The following is a 16,175-nucleotide window of genomic DNA, read 5'->3' on the forward strand; positions in this document are numbered from 1 at the left end:
CGTGTGCACGCAAGCGTGTGTGTGTATGTATAAACTGCTTTGGGAACTTTTGTTGAAAAGCAGTACCTGTATACAAATATTCATCGTATTCATATGTGCTCTATTCAATAACTTTTTCAGTAGTGATAAGGTACTTGCTCTTATGTATGAGCAAACGCGTAATGTCCTGTATTTTTTCCCCAAGCTGTGCATATGCCATGTTAATTCTCAAGAGACGCAGAATTTACTACTATGAAGAATATTTATATACCTCTTTTCAACAAAAGTTGAAATTTCACAGTTTACAGAGAGAAATAGAAAGAAAGAAAGAAATATAAGAAGGATCCCTGTCCCCAAAGGGCTCACACTCTAAAAAGAAACATAAGACAGACACCAGCAACAGCCACTGGAGGGATGCTGTGATGGGGATGGGGATGGGGATGGATGGGGATTTATGTGCAAGAAGGAGCTGCATCATTACTCTTTTAGTTGTACCACATCTAGAGCTGGGTAGCCTCAGCTTGCCTTGAAACGACTGATAGACAGTGACTTGTGAACCCATACCTGTCTCCCTCCATATTTGACAAATAAGAGGGCACCAGTTAATAGTCAGATGCAGAGGAGAAATGCAGATAATGATTAAGTTTCTGTTAATTTCTAGGCGAGAATGGCTACAGGACAAGATAATTCACCAAATGAAAGTGCAGTATTTTTATCAGCAATTATTATGGTATGTTGGGGTTTTAGTCAAGCGATATTTGCACAACTACTGTGATTTTGGGATTGCCATCTGTGACGATCCTGATATGATGCTTGCAAAGTGGTGAATTCCTTATGTTCTACTGGTTTGGGAGGATTGTTGGAAGAGGGAATATTGTTCCTGTGCCAACACATTAAACTCTTGCACCTATAGAATATTATATAGGAGATTCATTTTGGTGACTGTCAGGGTGAGAGGAACACTTCTTCTTAGAGAGAGGGACCTTGTCCTTTTTGATGACCAGCTGTTTGGGTTACTGAGTTTTATGCTTTTTGAGGTAGAGTGGATAAAAATAAATCTTTTAAAACTGGGTTATGTTTTCCATTAAACTTCCAGTGATAAGTTTCTTATTTAAAAACAAACTGGTTTGAAAGGAAATCTGGGGTTAATACAAATATATATGTTAGAGCGTATACTCAACAGTTCCTTAGAACTGAGTGGGCAGCATCCATACCTTTTGTGGAGCAGCGCACCATCAGCAAAAGCTGATGCTTCTGTTCAAGGAAGCAGCTTTTGCTGACGGAGCACTGCTGATGAATCACTCCTCTCCAAAAGGTATAGATGCTGCCCAATTGTCACCAACCATCAAACATATTGATTTAGGTTTACTTTTCTACGTAATAGAGAACTGTGAGGACAACTTTCTGACTTCAGAGGTTATTAACGATAAATGATTCTGTAAGTCACATATGGCATTTATTATTCTGGGCTTCCTACTAGATCTAGGGACTAGCAGAGGTCATCTTGTATCTCACCTGCTAAGCTCGTATCGGTGGTCTTGTACTCCTATTTTATTCACTGTATATTATCTGCAATGTGTTCAGTTCTTAAATTAGAAGTATTCATAAAATGACACTTTGCATGTCTAAGGGATGCAGCATGGACTCCGCTGGATCTGCCTTCATTGGTTGCTGAGAACATTCCAAGACAGCAAGAAAATATCTTTTGGAAAGTGCTTTTGGTGTTGCCAAGCTATGAGGACTATCCAGCTGAGGATCCCAGCAGGTATTAACTGCCTTCAAACTTTGCAACAAAAGAGCAGCTTGTGATACTTTCTATGTGGTCCTCAATATTGGATATGATGCTGCCTTAATTGAATTATTGTCAGTAGTAACACCCTGTGTTGTATGCAAGCGAGAAGCACAGAACTAATTTTGCTGGTGTCTTGTACTGCTGTTCACATCCAACCTAGCAAGAAAATGTTTGACTGTGTTGTTTTCTTTAACTTGCAATGCCCACTTTGTTGAGCTACGAGCTTAATGACTCCCTCACCCACAGTACTACAGTCCACTTGCCTATCCATCCCCCTCCTGGCAATGGTACACAGACCCTCCTGTTTCTCAGTCCTGGGTGAGCTTCTTCTCAGCTTTTGATCTGGATCGAGATCCATCAAGATCCATAAGAATGGGGTTCTGTGTCTTCACAGGACCTTCACGGTAGAATGCTGCAGCTTGTTGTGGCGATTGAGACCCGCCTCCACGCCTACAGCATGCTAGTTCAAGGCGTTCCGGCGCCATGTTCCCCATTTCTTTTCCGACTGCTGTTGCGTTCGAACCTCGGTCTGTCACTCCTCATCAGAAAGTTCTTCAAAAGTTTTTCTGCTTCGTGAGATCATCTAAAACAAAAAACCCTGACATTTATTTTGGTTATTCGACTTGTTTATTTGGCTTCTGGACAGCGTTTGTGTGTTGGGGTTATGCTTTTGTTTATCGTTATGACTGAGGAGAAACGGAGCTTTAAGAGGTGTGAGGGATGTAAAGCTAAGCTCCCCCCTAAAGACTTCCATGATTTGTGTCTCATCAGCCTTGGAAAGGAACACAACATTTCTACTTGCAAGATATGTCTGTCTTTCTCAAAACAGACTCACAAGAATCTGGCTCTGAAGCTTCACCATAAACGACGAGATGTTAGACCCCTTGACTCCGGGCGAGCCCTGCCTTTCAACATCAATGTTGAAATTGCCATCGAAGGCAATTTCAACACCGAAGTCTTTGAAACCATCGACATCGACTTCGGCATCTACAACTTGTAGAAGCCCTAAGCCACCTTCAGATGCAGGCTCAGCACTGAAACATTTGAAGTCCAAGACCAAGCAGTCAGCCTCGAAGTCTAGCCCATCCTCGATGTTGATCCTTTGGCATCAACTCCTTCGATATTGAAGAACTCTCCTGATCCAGTGAAGACAAATGAACCTCTCAATGCTGATCACCCTTCAACACCAACATGATTGATGACAAGGGCTTAATCTCGGTCACCAGCTCCAACACGGATTGATTCCTCGGCACCTCTGCCACCTGCTGATCGACACCAGGACATACCATCAGCACTGGTGATGCCTGCTGCTTGGTTTCCAGCTTTGATATCGACGCTGCATACACTAGGGATGTGCACGGAACTGGCTCGGAGGACATCCCTGGGCCTCAGAACCGGTTCGACAGCAGCAGGGGAGGGTTCACTTAACCCTCCCGCCACTTTATCCCTGCTGGAACTTCTGGCCAATGGGTGCAACGGGGCGTCAGTGAGGTACGCTGCCGCCCCGATTAGCTGTTAGAGAAATGGATGCCGGGGGGTGGGGAGCGGCAGGAGGGGTAAGTGCACCCTCCCCTGCTCTTCGCCACCTTCGAGCCTCCCCGCTGTGGATCCGTGCACATCCCTAGCATACACCTGTGCTGTTGGCATCGAGACAGGTCTTACCTCGCTGTCAGATGCTGATGCTGACATCCGATGTTGACAAAGAAGAAGGTTCGAACAGAGGTGCAGGATTGGACCCCTCCACTGCACACATTTTGCTGTTGATCTTAGATTCATCCTCCAGCACTTCTTCTACGTCCGCATTTAAAGGTTTTCTTCTGACAAGTGCTGATGGACCATCTACACTGACAGGATCTATCCCTGTTTACTTAGTGAACCATCTTCTCGTACCCTGTCTGCTTAGAGGGGCCATCTGTTTGGCAACTCCTGTGGTTTTTCTCACACTTCAGCAGCAGGTATTCAGCTCTTGCTGTGGCTGCTTCAGGAGCCTCCTCTTCTCTTCCTGATATGACTATCAAGAAGGAAGACCATGGAATAAGAGTCCTTCAAACTCTTACCATCCCTTCTCTTGTCCTTTGGCGATAAAAACCTTGTCAAGTGGGGACCTGCTTTACTAAAAGGACCAGTTATACTAACTTCTGTGGCTACACAGACCATTGCCTCAACCCTAGTGTCTACATCAAAGCAGACAACCCCACCACTTCCAAAACCCACATGTTTGGATGTGGGGATTCAAACCCATTCTCAGCCTTCACCACCTGTAAAATCTACTTCTGAGACTCAAACATACATTCCACTTTGCCAAACTGAATCGCCTTCAGACCATCATAGTTCCTCCGACTTCGAATCAGATCTGGACAATTTGACGGATTTTCCTACCAATATGCTATAGGAATGTGCACAGAATCGGCTGGCCCAGTTCGGTTCGAGTCCAGACTGGACTCGAATCTGACCAGACCAGTTCGGTCCGGCACCCCTTAGAACCCTCTCCCAGTTTGGTCCAAGGGTGTTAGTGAAGTTTTTTGGGTTTTTTTTTAACCTTTAGCCCCTTTGAGGGGCTTCCTCTAGGCTGCAGGGGGTCTGCGAAGGTTCCCCCTCCCCCCACCTACCTCGTTCATCACCGCCATGGCCTGTTTTACCCCCTTTTGGCAGCCATTTTCTCTGCCGCCGCACATGCACATATGGTCTCTGCGAGGCCTGTCATGACTCAGGGCCTTGCAGAGGCCATTTGTGCATGCACAGTGGCCATTTTTTAAAAATCAGTTTCTGCTGTGGGGAGGATGGGAGCAGGTGGCAACCTGTTTGTCTGTAGCATGACCTGTAGGATATTCATAATCCTGAGTGTTTAAAAAACTTTCCCAGGAGGAGGGAGCAGAAGTTACTGCAAGACGCTTTTCAGGACATCTCTTCCAAAATTTGCCTGTGCAGCAGAATGTATGTCAGTTGCATAATGTCTCACAAAAGGCAGCTCCAAAAACCATCTTATCACTTTGGAGATGTCCTCTGCCTGTTTTCCAGACAAATGTGCAGTCAAAGTTGCAAAAGCTCTAGTAGAGTGTGCTTTGATAATACATGATGGCTCTACTTTTTGTATCTTTTAAGTTCGAGATATAAGTTCCGCCAACCAATGGGATAGTCATAGTGTGAGATTGGTTGACCTTCAGTCCTGCCTTTATATGTGACAAAAAGTTGTTTGGTGATCCCCAAAACTTTTTGTTCTGTGCATATAGAATAACAGTACCCAACGCACATCCACAGCATGCAATGATTTTTCTAATGCTGTGGGTATCTGAAAAATGTAGGCAAAACAAGATCTTGGTCAAGGTGAAAATCGGACACCACCTTTGGCCGGAAGGCAGGGTCCATACTCATTAATACCTTATAGGGATTGAACGTTATATATGGGGAGTCTGACATTGGGGCCACTAAATCACTAACTCTCTTTACCATCATGAGGGCATTCGAAGATCCTCCCTCAGAGTCGAGGTTGCTGTGGTGTCAGCATAATGAACTTGACTAGCCACTTGGACATTCTTTGTCTGGAGAGGCAGGTGCCTTTATTAGGACCTTTGCATGCTACAAGAAGGCGCTTGGTGGACCTAAAGTCTTTAGTATGGTCCACGTAATATAAAAGTGCCATGCACACGTCCAAAGAGTGCACTGCACATTCCAAAGGTGTAGAAGGATCCCTGAAAATTGTGGAGAGAAAAATATCTTGATTAAGGTGAAATTCAGATACCACCTTGGGTATAAAGTCAGGATTCAAACACATGAGCACCTTATCAGGATAGATCCTGGTGTATGGGGAGTCAATCCTCAAAGCTGTCAGTTCACTAACCCGCTTTGCTGTAGTTATGGCCAGTAGGAAGGCCGTTTTTAAAAATACCAAGTTGATGGAAATAGTGCCCATTGGGCTCTGTGCTGAGAGAACCAAGGATATGCTCCACGGTTCTCCAGGAGTACGAATAGCTGATTTAAAAAAAAAAAAATCACTACTTGATAGATGATCATCAGGGTGGTCATTTAGGACCCAAAGAACAGGTGCTCTAACCACCAAAATGAACAGTCATGCTGAGCACGAGAGGTGGATTGTGAGCACTGTGAGGAGTTTGAATATTCCACCCCCGAGGTCCTATGCAGGCACAGAACCCAGGATTATGAATATCTGCAGATCACTTACAGATCATAAGTTACAGGTGAGCAACCTGTTTTTATCTTTTGGAAAGAGCTAAATTAGTCACCCCAAGGAGGAGTCAAGAGACTCAGAACGTATTATGCAATTAACTGTGCACTTTTGAGGTCTTCCCCATTATTTCTGTATTTGGTGCCTTCCCTCTTTTGCTTTTTCAGTTTTTCTCCAGCCTGAGTTTGATTTTGATCCTTCCTTGCCCTCCTCCATCCCTCAGCTCAGTTAAAAATGCTGCTTGGTTATATACAGAAGATGACATTTTAAAGCTCTGTAAGATGACTCAGTATAGGCAAACTACTTGAAAAGGGGAATCTGGCGAGGATTCCTCTTACAAATATATCCCCTGAACCATTTCAGCCTGGTTCGATGGACCCGAACTGGACCCGGTTCAGGCAGACACAGAACTGGGCCAGATTGGGTTCGAATCCAGTTTGGATTCAAACCGGCCAAACTGGTTCCATGCACACCCCTATCAACTAATAACAGATACAAACTAACATCAATATTTATCCTTAGGATGACACTCTAATTGTAGACAGTGCTATCAGTTGAATTTGTGGTGTTATACTGAAATTACATATATTTCTTTCTGTTCACAGAATTCTAGCAGATTGGATGAAAGCTAAATTTGTTATAGATAAAAATCTGAAGGAAGCTGCATCTGTGTCGACGGATGGAATCCAGACTCTTGCATTACATACGTCTCTTCATACACAAGAAGATCAGTCTCTTTGTGTCAGTGTGTGTATAAAGGTCTGTTCAAACAGTACTGGTACTTGCTACAAGTCACTGTCTTTCTAGATACTTTGGATTAATGCCCTCTCTGTTGGGATTCCTTTTAAAAAGTGTTCAGAATGCTGCAGCCAGGTTGTTAAGAAGGGGCTTTGCGTGTTGAACACATCATTCCATTAAATGATCATATTCCATTGATTTAATTGATCATATCACTTAAAGATCTCCACTGACTTTGCAGTTTGTTTCTAGTTCCAGTTCAAAGTTCTGGCATTGAATTAAAAAGCTTTTACAGCCTAGGATTAAGTTTCTGAAAGGATCACCTTCTGTATGAGCATGCCTGTTTACCGAGGAAAATCATCCAAGCTTCTGCTTAGTTTGAAAGTCAGGTGGTTGGTTTCTGAGGCCGGGACCTTCTAGGCAATGATGCACAAGGCTAGTGTTAGCCTTGCTAGAGAGGCAGTCTCCTTCAGTGGGAAGAGTTATCATAGAGAGGTCATTTCATCACATCAAACTCTGAAGGAATGGCCACTCAGTAAAACTTCCAGTTTTCTAGATATTGCTATAGGTGGAGTTACTTATATCAGTTCTTGCCGAAACTGTTATCACCTGAGCTCTGTTCATGTTTTACATTTCACATGGTGCTAGGTCCAGAACAAGCATGTGTGAGAGACACTGAGTACAGGATTCAGTTGTTTTCTAAAACTGTGGTTTGTTTCTCCTTCATCTTTGTTTCCAATCCTGACGAAGTGGCCAGACTACTTCTAAAAATTAATCCCTTGATTTAAAAATATATATGTAAACATTGAAATGATATAGGTAACATTTAACAAATTGGAGGAAAGGGGGTGATTTGGGTAGGACCCTGGGAATGGCCAGTAGTCTGGCCATAAAACAGCTGGGATGTGGCAGAAAGCTGCAGCAGCAGAAGTGCCTAGTTCAAGGATCCCGCCCCCCCCGCCGAGAGGAGCAGAATATCCAAGGAACATAAGGAAGCTGCATTATACTGAGTCAGATCATTGCGCTATCTAGTTTAGTATGACTTTCCAAGGTTTCAGGAAGGAGACTTTACCAGTCCTATCTGGAGATGCCAGGAAATGAACCTCGGATCTTCTGCATGTGAGCATTCCACTGAGCTCACCCCCTAAGAGGGACATCTTAACAGCACTTACATGTAGTCACCCATCCAAATATAAACCAAGGCAGACTCTTCTTAGCAAAAGGGACCATTCATGCTTGCTACCACAAGACTCAGAGTCGACATCGACTCGGCGGCAAACTTTACCACAAGACAATCTCTCCTACAAATGTGAAACCTGAAGATACAGAGCCGGATGGGCTATATATCTGCTGCGTTGTCCAAGATCCTGCTGCTGGGAGAAGAAAAATGAAAAGCTATCTCCTTTCTTCTTATGTGTCTCTAGAAATAGGAGAAAATGTCTTTCCAATTCTCCATAGCATCACTGCATATTCTGGGAAATATATGTGCGTACTCACACTCACTTTCTGCTAGCTACCAGTCACATAAAATTGGCAGTGAGATGTTTTCTACCAAGAATATTTTTCAGCTCTTCCTTTAAGGTATGTTAAAGGTTCGGAAGTTACACTAATTCATTGTGTTTACCAACATTTTGATGTCTGAAAAACTAATTTTATAGGTTGTTCATATAAAATATAATCCATGCAGTGATTAAGTCACCTTCTACCTATTACCATTGCACATTCCTTTTCCAAACGGTTACGCATTCCTAAAAAAAAGCCAGCTGTGAAAATTACTCTTTTGATACAAACATTTCTCACTGTGCAACCAAAAGATTTCACAAGAGCCATTCTTGACTACAATTTGTTGTTTAAAGATCCCAGTTTTCCCCCTCAAACTGTGTTTTTTCAGCTATTAACACAGTTAATCTTTGTATGAAAATGGCAATAGTTCCAATTGCTAACCAGACTGTTTTAGGAAATGTGTGTAAGGTTTTGCATGGCTATGAAAGGGGATTGGATATATTCGCAGATGGGATGAGCCATAGTTCAGTGGTAGAGCATCTGCTTTGCATGCACAAGGACCCAGGTTCGATTCCTGTCATCACTAGGTAGAGCTAGGAAAGACCTGGAGTCTCGGAGAGCCACTGCCAATTGGCATAGACAGTGCTGAGCTGGGTGGACCAATGGTCTGACTCATTATAAGACAGCTTCCTATATCCCTGTGATAAGTCTATCAGGTGCTGAACATGATAGTTTACGAAAAACCCCTGTATTCAGAATCAGTGGGCTGGTTCAGACGTAACATGGAGCCAGAACTAAATCCTGCCTTCATGTGGCATCTCTGAGACTTCGGAGTGTGCACTGCACCCAGTTCCAATTAAAAACATTCCAGGATCGCTCATTATGTCTGAACCAAGCAATCCTGGCTTATTCTAGCCAGAGTTCCTAAACAAACTAGGATCTGAACCTAAGGCTGAATCCTGAACCAGCCCAGTGTACTTCTGAATACCAGTTCCTCCAGAGGCGGGATGGAGCAACAGGAGAAGGCTGTTGCCTTCAGGTCTTCTTTTGAAATATTTGACTGGCTACTGTTAGAAACAGTATGCGGAACTTGAGTCTGATCTAACAGAGCTCCTCTTAGCTTCTTATGTTCTTTCTTTTGTGATAATGGGATGAATTCTTTGCCTTCTGCATAGGTCACTCATGGAATCCTTGGCACCTCTGAACTTGCTGACCCAGAGATTCAGAAGGAGCTAACTGGGACTAGTGGTCTTATTCTCCTGCTGCCTCCTCAAGTGAGAAGCGAAGATGTTGCAGAGGAAGATGTTTATTGGCTTTCAGCCTTGCTTCAGTTGAAACAGCTCCTTCAAGCAAAACCTTTCCAACCAATAGTGCCTCTGGTGGTTCTTGTCCCAGGTCATGGAGATGGAGCTATAGAGAAGGAAGTAGAGGAAGGTATGTGAGGTTTCTGTACAGTGGAGTAACTGCTGCTATTTAAGCCAAGACAGAAGCATCAGCAGCAGGGTTTTCGGAAGCTATGGCTTGGATTAAAGAGAGTTATCAGAGCTCTAACAGGAATCTAGGAAACTCATGCATGAAAGTTTGCTTTTAAACCAAGAAGGAAAACATTAGCAGCTGACTCTTTTCAGAGTTAAGCTTTTTCCCCTGCAGATGTATGCTTCCTTGAAATTGAAGTCAGCATTTTCTAGTGGACCATCTGAGTAGCTATCTTTCTCTTCATTCTGTGCCTGTCTACAGGGATAAATGAGTAATTACACCAGGGTGTGCTTCCTTTTTTGCAGGGCTGATGCTGCCAGACTTGATTTCAGCTAACCTTATTTCAGGTTACATCATTGTTGAAATACCAGATTCTGTGAGTGACTTGCAAGGTGCCAGCAAGGTATGAACTATTTCTGAGGTAGTGTGTAATTCATACTTTGCCAAGCTATAGTCAGTGGAGAAATTTATTTTCAATACATGTTAAGGTTTCTGTTGAATAGGCTGCTAACTCAAGGGCAAAAGAAAAGTTACTAATAAGGAATGTTGGAAGTCTTTGCAGTTGTTGCCAACTAAAGCTTTCAACAATACTGGTCTTAGCAGGATTCTCAATTTTCAAAAACATAGTCTGCTTTTTTTTTTTTTTTTTTTTGTACTAGGATGTGTAAATTCAGTTCTTCCCCTAGATGTCCTCTCACTAGGTGATGTGGAGAACCTCCCATGGATTTTAGGCCATGAAGGTATTTAAAGATAAGAATGTGCATCTTGAATTGGGTCTGGAAATGCAGTTGCTGCAAAATATGCTCCTGCATCCTGACATCTAATAGAAGGCAAGCAGCAATATTCTGCAGAAATTGGAGCTTCCAAGTAGTTATTACTGTGAAGTTTAAGGACAAAGAGAAAGGGAGATTTAAAGATGCCCAGTAACCCCAAACTCCTGGACTCCGGACATTTCCAGGATACTCCGGTGGTACCCAGGATCTTTTGCCTTAGATGGAGGAGTAAAACCACAAGCATTGTGTTGAATAAAGCACTGCATAGGGCAGCATAGTCTCCAAGGTCAGCTCCCCTAGAAGCTCTTATTGTACTTGCTCCTGGGCCATAGAAAATGTGGATCAATATGCCTAGATGCTTCCCCTCAGGAAAGAAGAAGTAATTGATAAAAGGAGCTCCTGGCACTCCCCAATGCCTTCCTATTGAAGAGCTGTGAGCTCTTGTGCTATTGTGAGCTATAGCGGGTAGAAAGAGAGCAGTTTTTCAGGTACAGGAACTGCATAAACTCTGCCGCTCTTAAATCGCATATCTTAAGGCTGATTCTCCCAGCCTTCGGCTCCCTTTTTGTGTAGCTTACTATAGTATTCCTGAATTGCAGCAATGATGCTGTTGTTTCTCTTGTGTTTCACTTCTCCAAACTCCATCCTAGCCCAGTATTTGCAAAGGGTTCCCTGACCCATTTGATGAACTGAGTTTTATCAATATGCTGGCAACAACCAGTTATGTCTCTCTGTCTCCTCCACCCACCTCTTACGCATTAATTAAGAGACAGCAATAGGTGTGGTCAAAAAAGGTGCAATAGGACCAGATAAGATGGAAATAATGCTGATATATGATCCCTCTGGACGGGACAGTGTGGCTTACAGTAGATTTCTTCCGCCATAACACCCTATCAGATGAGGGTAGCTCCAAGTGGACTATGCCTGGATGCCACACTGCATCTTAGTGAGCAAATAAATCATTGTGGAACTGCATTTATATCCCCCCATGTCGGCCAGGGCGTTTTTGTGATGTGCATGCCTCTGTTCACAGCTCTCTGAAGCAGTGCAGTGGCTGCTTGCTCAGTACCCCAGCTCCTTCAAGCTGTGCTGCCAGACACTCGTGCAGTTTGTTGAAGATGGTGTGGATCGCGAGTTCAGCCAGCACTTCTATCAAGACAAGGAGGAGAGACACGTGGCTGGATTGCCCTCCCAAGACCCGAGTGCCATCATAGAGCTGTATAACAGTGTGGTGCAGTTCCTGGCAGACGTCGCCTCTTCAGAAGAGCTCTCTGAACTATCCTGGCCTGTGACTGAATTTGCAGAGCCTGGGGGTAGCAAGGTCCTCCCCCATCTCCAGTGGAATACGCCCAGTCATCTGGCCTGGCTAAAGAAAGCACTGTTGTCCTTCCAGATTCCACAGATGGATCTCCCTCCTTTAGGTGGTAAGAACTGCCAGTCTTTCAGAAGAACATCTCAGGACTATATAAGCACTATAGACAATAAGACGATATATTAGGGATGTGCACGAAAGACCATTCGAGCTCTGAATGTGACAGTCCATGGCACATTCCCTGCACCTTTAAGAGGGAGGAGAGCAGTTCCATTCCTGCTCCTCCTCCACTCACTGCCATGTGAAATTCGGCAGCACTCTGCCCCGCCCCACCCCCCCAAATTGCATGCCGATGGGGTGTCTCTCAGCTGCCCTTGCATGGGCCTGGCACGTACATGGCTTATGCGCAGCAGCCATTTGCATGGTTGCTAACCACGTAAATGGCCACCGTGCATGCCAGGGTCACGCAAGGGCAGCTGGGAAATGGCCCACTGGCGTGGGTTTTTTTCCCAGCCCAGTAGGCCGAAGCACAGGGTTTTCTGCGCGAATTATGGCAGTTAATACAAATGAGCCAACTTGGACTTCACTCTAGCAACATCAGCCGCGACCTGTGAGGTGCTGACGTCTCTGAGGCTCCTGGCCAGGTTGTGAGCCACGTTGGATTGATTCACATCTCTGCCAGGTAGATGCTACTTGGGAGCAAGTTGCTGGTCTGCAGTGCAGCCTGACGGCTAGCTCCGCAGGAGGCAAGCGAGTTCCTTGGGAGTGAATGGTTTTGCAGTGCCATAACCACCTGGCATCTGTTGGCTGGGTTTCTGTCAAGACGGAGGGCTTCAGGAGCCTGCCGGTGGCAGGTGGTAGAGGGCTCCTCCAGAGCTGGGCTGCCTGGGAGTTCCTCTGGCCCTGAGCTCTGGAGCAGGCCACAAGCAAGGGTAGGAGCCTGAGGAGGAGGCGGCCAAATGACAAGCAGCTGCCAATATTTAAAAAGGTTGCGGCCATCACGCTATACCCCTTGCTGCTTATTAATAAATCAATCCTTATGCGGGATTGATTTATTACTTGAAATATTTATGACCTGCTCTTCTGTTAAGCCTCGCACTTTTAAAGCAAGCTGTCAGTAAAAATGACACACGAGCACAATATGAAAAGAAAAGAACCAAAACACACCCAAGAGAATTCATTAGCACGGTTAAATTAAACCAGAGCCAAGCCAGGTTTTGGTTGTTTACTGAACATTAAGCAGCGAGATGGACATACAGGCATCTTTGGGGAGATGCTGACTCCTCGGCATATTCCATAATATAGGCATTGCAATGATTGAAAAAACAAACAACAAACATACGTGGGGGGACACCAGGTCTTTTGTCCCCCCCTGCCATTCTTCAGATGGTAGGAAAGAAAGAATAATCAGTAGGACCTCACTTGTTTAGTGAAGTGCATGCATATGTAAAAGCACTCACCATAAGCTCAGAGGCACATGTTACCAAATTCTGCTTAAAAATTGCTTTAACACTAATCCCCAGCTTTTGTTGTTGCTACTAGCCTATGCAGGTAGTAGTGGATTGGAGCATGGAGGACCTAGCCAAATTTGTGTGTCCATGGTTATGATTTTGTAGACCAATGCTCTCTCTCAAATTGGACATCAAGTCTCATGCCCTCATGACATGAACATATCATGGGCCATCAAATTTCCTTTCTTTTTGGAGCTCATTTGGAGCTGTTGCACCCATAACTATCCCTGTAAATGAAAGGTTGTTTCTGTTAATTGATAAACATTTTCTTCCCCTCCAGCTCCCTGGCACCCTGTTTGTGCCATGATTTTCCAATATTTGTCCCAGACTGCTAGTTCTCTTCAGACCCAGGAGATACTTCAGTCTCAGATAAAGCATTTGCTGAGCAAAACCTACTTGCAGTGGAAAGGAAGGAAGTGTGCCAGCTCAGGAGAGGACGGCCCCTCTGTGGAGGAGATCCCCTGGGATCGTATCTTGGCACTCTGCATTAACCATACATTGAGAGACTGGAAACCTCCTCGGCTGCCAGTAGCACCAGGTAATACATGCACTTTATTTGCTGACCTGTTTGATTTATATCCTGCTCTGTCCTATAGACTCAGAGTTGTAGGACTCAGAGTCCTATGGACTACAGCATGCCTTTTCTAAATGCCTTTAGTTCTGTCCCCCAGTAGGCTCATGACAATTGAAAAAATTAAAATTGAAACCAACATATATTGTTTTGGGAGGACAAAAGAGCCAAACGAAATAAAAATGATGTGAACACAAAAGCTGTTGGAAAAACAAAATAGCAAAACATCCATACCATCCCATAAATAACCAGCTGGAAGGTCAGTGCTTTTTGCAGGCAACCCCCTACTAACTGCCTGCCTGTCAAATAGGTATGCAGAATGGGGTGGACTGAGGATTCCCGGCCTGGAGGTGGTGGCGATCGGTCTAAGACGTTGTCATTCCCAGGGCTTGGAATCCTGCTGCCCCTGCAGCAGCTACACCAACGATCAGTGGTGATGGCTGGAAGAGGTGGGGGCGGGGGGTCAGAGCTCAGTTCTGTTAAGGGCTGAGATGGTGATGGGATCTATTTGGAGCTGTTTCTCCCCGCCCCCAGCTTGGCTGTCTTTTCCTATCTTGTGGTTTTCCTGTAAGAGCTATGTATCGTGTCTGTTGCCTTTGCTGCCTGTGTGCGCTCTGTGTCTTTACTGTACATCTCCTGAACAAGTGGGGACAGTTTTTTAAAAAATCATTTGTGCATCTTCTCATTCTCCACCCACTGCATACTTCTTATCGTAAGCTCTCTTCTCTAAGTGTAGGGGGAAATGAAGACCGTGAAGATTTTTGAAAGTTGCAACTGAAACTAGTTTGCAGGTGTTGAACGCACAGCTGCAGAGTGATCAGTCCCTCAGAGACAGTATGCTAGGCTTCTTCACAGAAGTGGTGCTGCAGATGTGCCAGGAGCATGCACTGACCTCCCACAGCACCACTTTCTGCAGGAAAAAGTCTAGCAGGCTTTTAGGGAAGTCATGGCAATTTTTGACATGCCGCACAGGTAGGCGATTTGCTGTCACTTTTAGAATGACCCTTGTCTGTGAAGCAAATTGCTTTAAATTTCACTCCTTAACTCATTATTTGGGAGTAAGTATGATTGATTTCTGTGGAATTTACTTATGCTTAGAATTGCTGCAAAAGAAATATGCAACTTATTTAGACTTCCTTCAGATTCTTTCCCAGTCTGCTCTGTATTTTCCAGGCTGTGTTTGAAAAATGTCTGATATATCAGTGTTCAGTATTTTTGACAAATTTAAGAAGTGTTAGTTGTAGCGATGAATCTTAAACTGTAGTCTACGGACCACCAATGGTCTGTGATATTGTGTCAGGTGGTCTCCACAACCACACTGAAATTTAGAGGAAAATGCTGTTGGCCTTTGCAGAGCAATTAAGACGTGCTCCCTCAGCATTCATTACAGTTCAAGTTCAGCAACTTCAACACAGTGAACGTAAGAATTGCATCCATCCAGACAGTCATAATTAAGTTCTTCCTGCTCAACCAAGCATTCTGTGTTTACATTCTGTAAAAATGGAGGCGCAGTTTCTATGTCCATGATACAAAGGTAACTTCTGTTGAATCTGTCAAAGATAAGCTATTCCTGATTTGATCGTGTGTGTGTGTGTGTTTTGCATCTAACAGAAGCAGTGAGCAAAGATGGGCAGGTGTATGTGTACTTTTTTAAGGAGCACTTGAGAAAATTCACTCGTCCTTTCTCATGGGAAGAAGCCAGACTGAAAACTCAGAAAGAGGTCCAGCAAAGTCAGGGAAGGTGAGATTATCTTAACTTTTCTGTGATGTGAGGTATATACCACTGTTTAACCAGGCACATCTCCAGGGCTCAGTAAAGTATGGCTGGGCTGGCCAACCATGATTTTTCATTGCTGCTGCCTTCCCTATCTGTTTGACATGGGCCCCTTGTACAGGCCTCCCAAGCTGCCCTTGTCATTGCTGCTGCTTGCTTATTTTGGAGTGCAGGTTGTGTTCAGGTGAGCTGGACTGGAGCAGTTTTCATCAGACTGGGGTGGAGAAAATGGAAGAGGAACACAAGCATCCCTTCTTACTACTCTTTAGATTATTAGACAGGTTGCCTTCTCAAAGGCTGCTGAATAATCACAGCAGTCACAAAGACCCAACCAGGCTGTGAAAAATTCCAAAAGGATCTTTCCAAGCAGGGTAAATGGGCAGAAATTGACAAACAAGATTCAGCGTAACCAAGTGCTAAATCATTGCACTTTGGAGCTAAAAAAAACCCCAACCATGTATACATTGGTGGGATCAGTCAATTCCATAATTGGAATAGGGAACATAAAAATGGCCAATATTGTAAGGTCTTTATGGAGAAGTCCCATGTGGATTAGTTCTATA

General features: G+C 44.3%; 1 protein-coding gene across 3 annotated transcripts in view; it reads left to right on the forward strand.

The window, feature by feature from the left end:
* Positions 1-16,175, forward strand: part of MCM3AP (minichromosome maintenance complex component 3 associated protein) — a 73,026-nt gene that overhangs the window by 48,794 nt on the left and 8,057 nt on the right. For all 3 annotated transcript variants that reach the window (XM_053283080.1, XM_053283078.1, XM_053283079.1), the window contains exons 19-26: positions 641-709; positions 1,610-1,744; positions 6,560-6,713; positions 9,371-9,629; positions 9,977-10,074; positions 11,478-11,868; positions 13,548-13,805; positions 15,450-15,579. In XM_053283080.1, coding sequence (XP_053139055.1) covers positions 641-709; positions 1,610-1,744; positions 6,560-6,713; positions 9,371-9,629; positions 9,977-10,074; positions 11,478-11,868; positions 13,548-13,805; positions 15,450-15,579 — 1,494 coding nt within the window. The remainder of the gene's footprint in view (positions 1-640; positions 710-1,609; positions 1,745-6,559; positions 6,714-9,370; positions 9,630-9,976; positions 10,075-11,477; positions 11,869-13,547; positions 13,806-15,449; positions 15,580-16,175) is intronic.

Source organism: Hemicordylus capensis, chromosome 1 (assembly GCF_027244095.1).
Source record: "Hemicordylus capensis ecotype Gifberg chromosome 1, rHemCap1.1.pri, whole genome shotgun sequence".
Lineage (NCBI taxonomy): Eukaryota > Metazoa > Chordata > Lepidosauria > Squamata > Cordylidae > Hemicordylus > Hemicordylus capensis.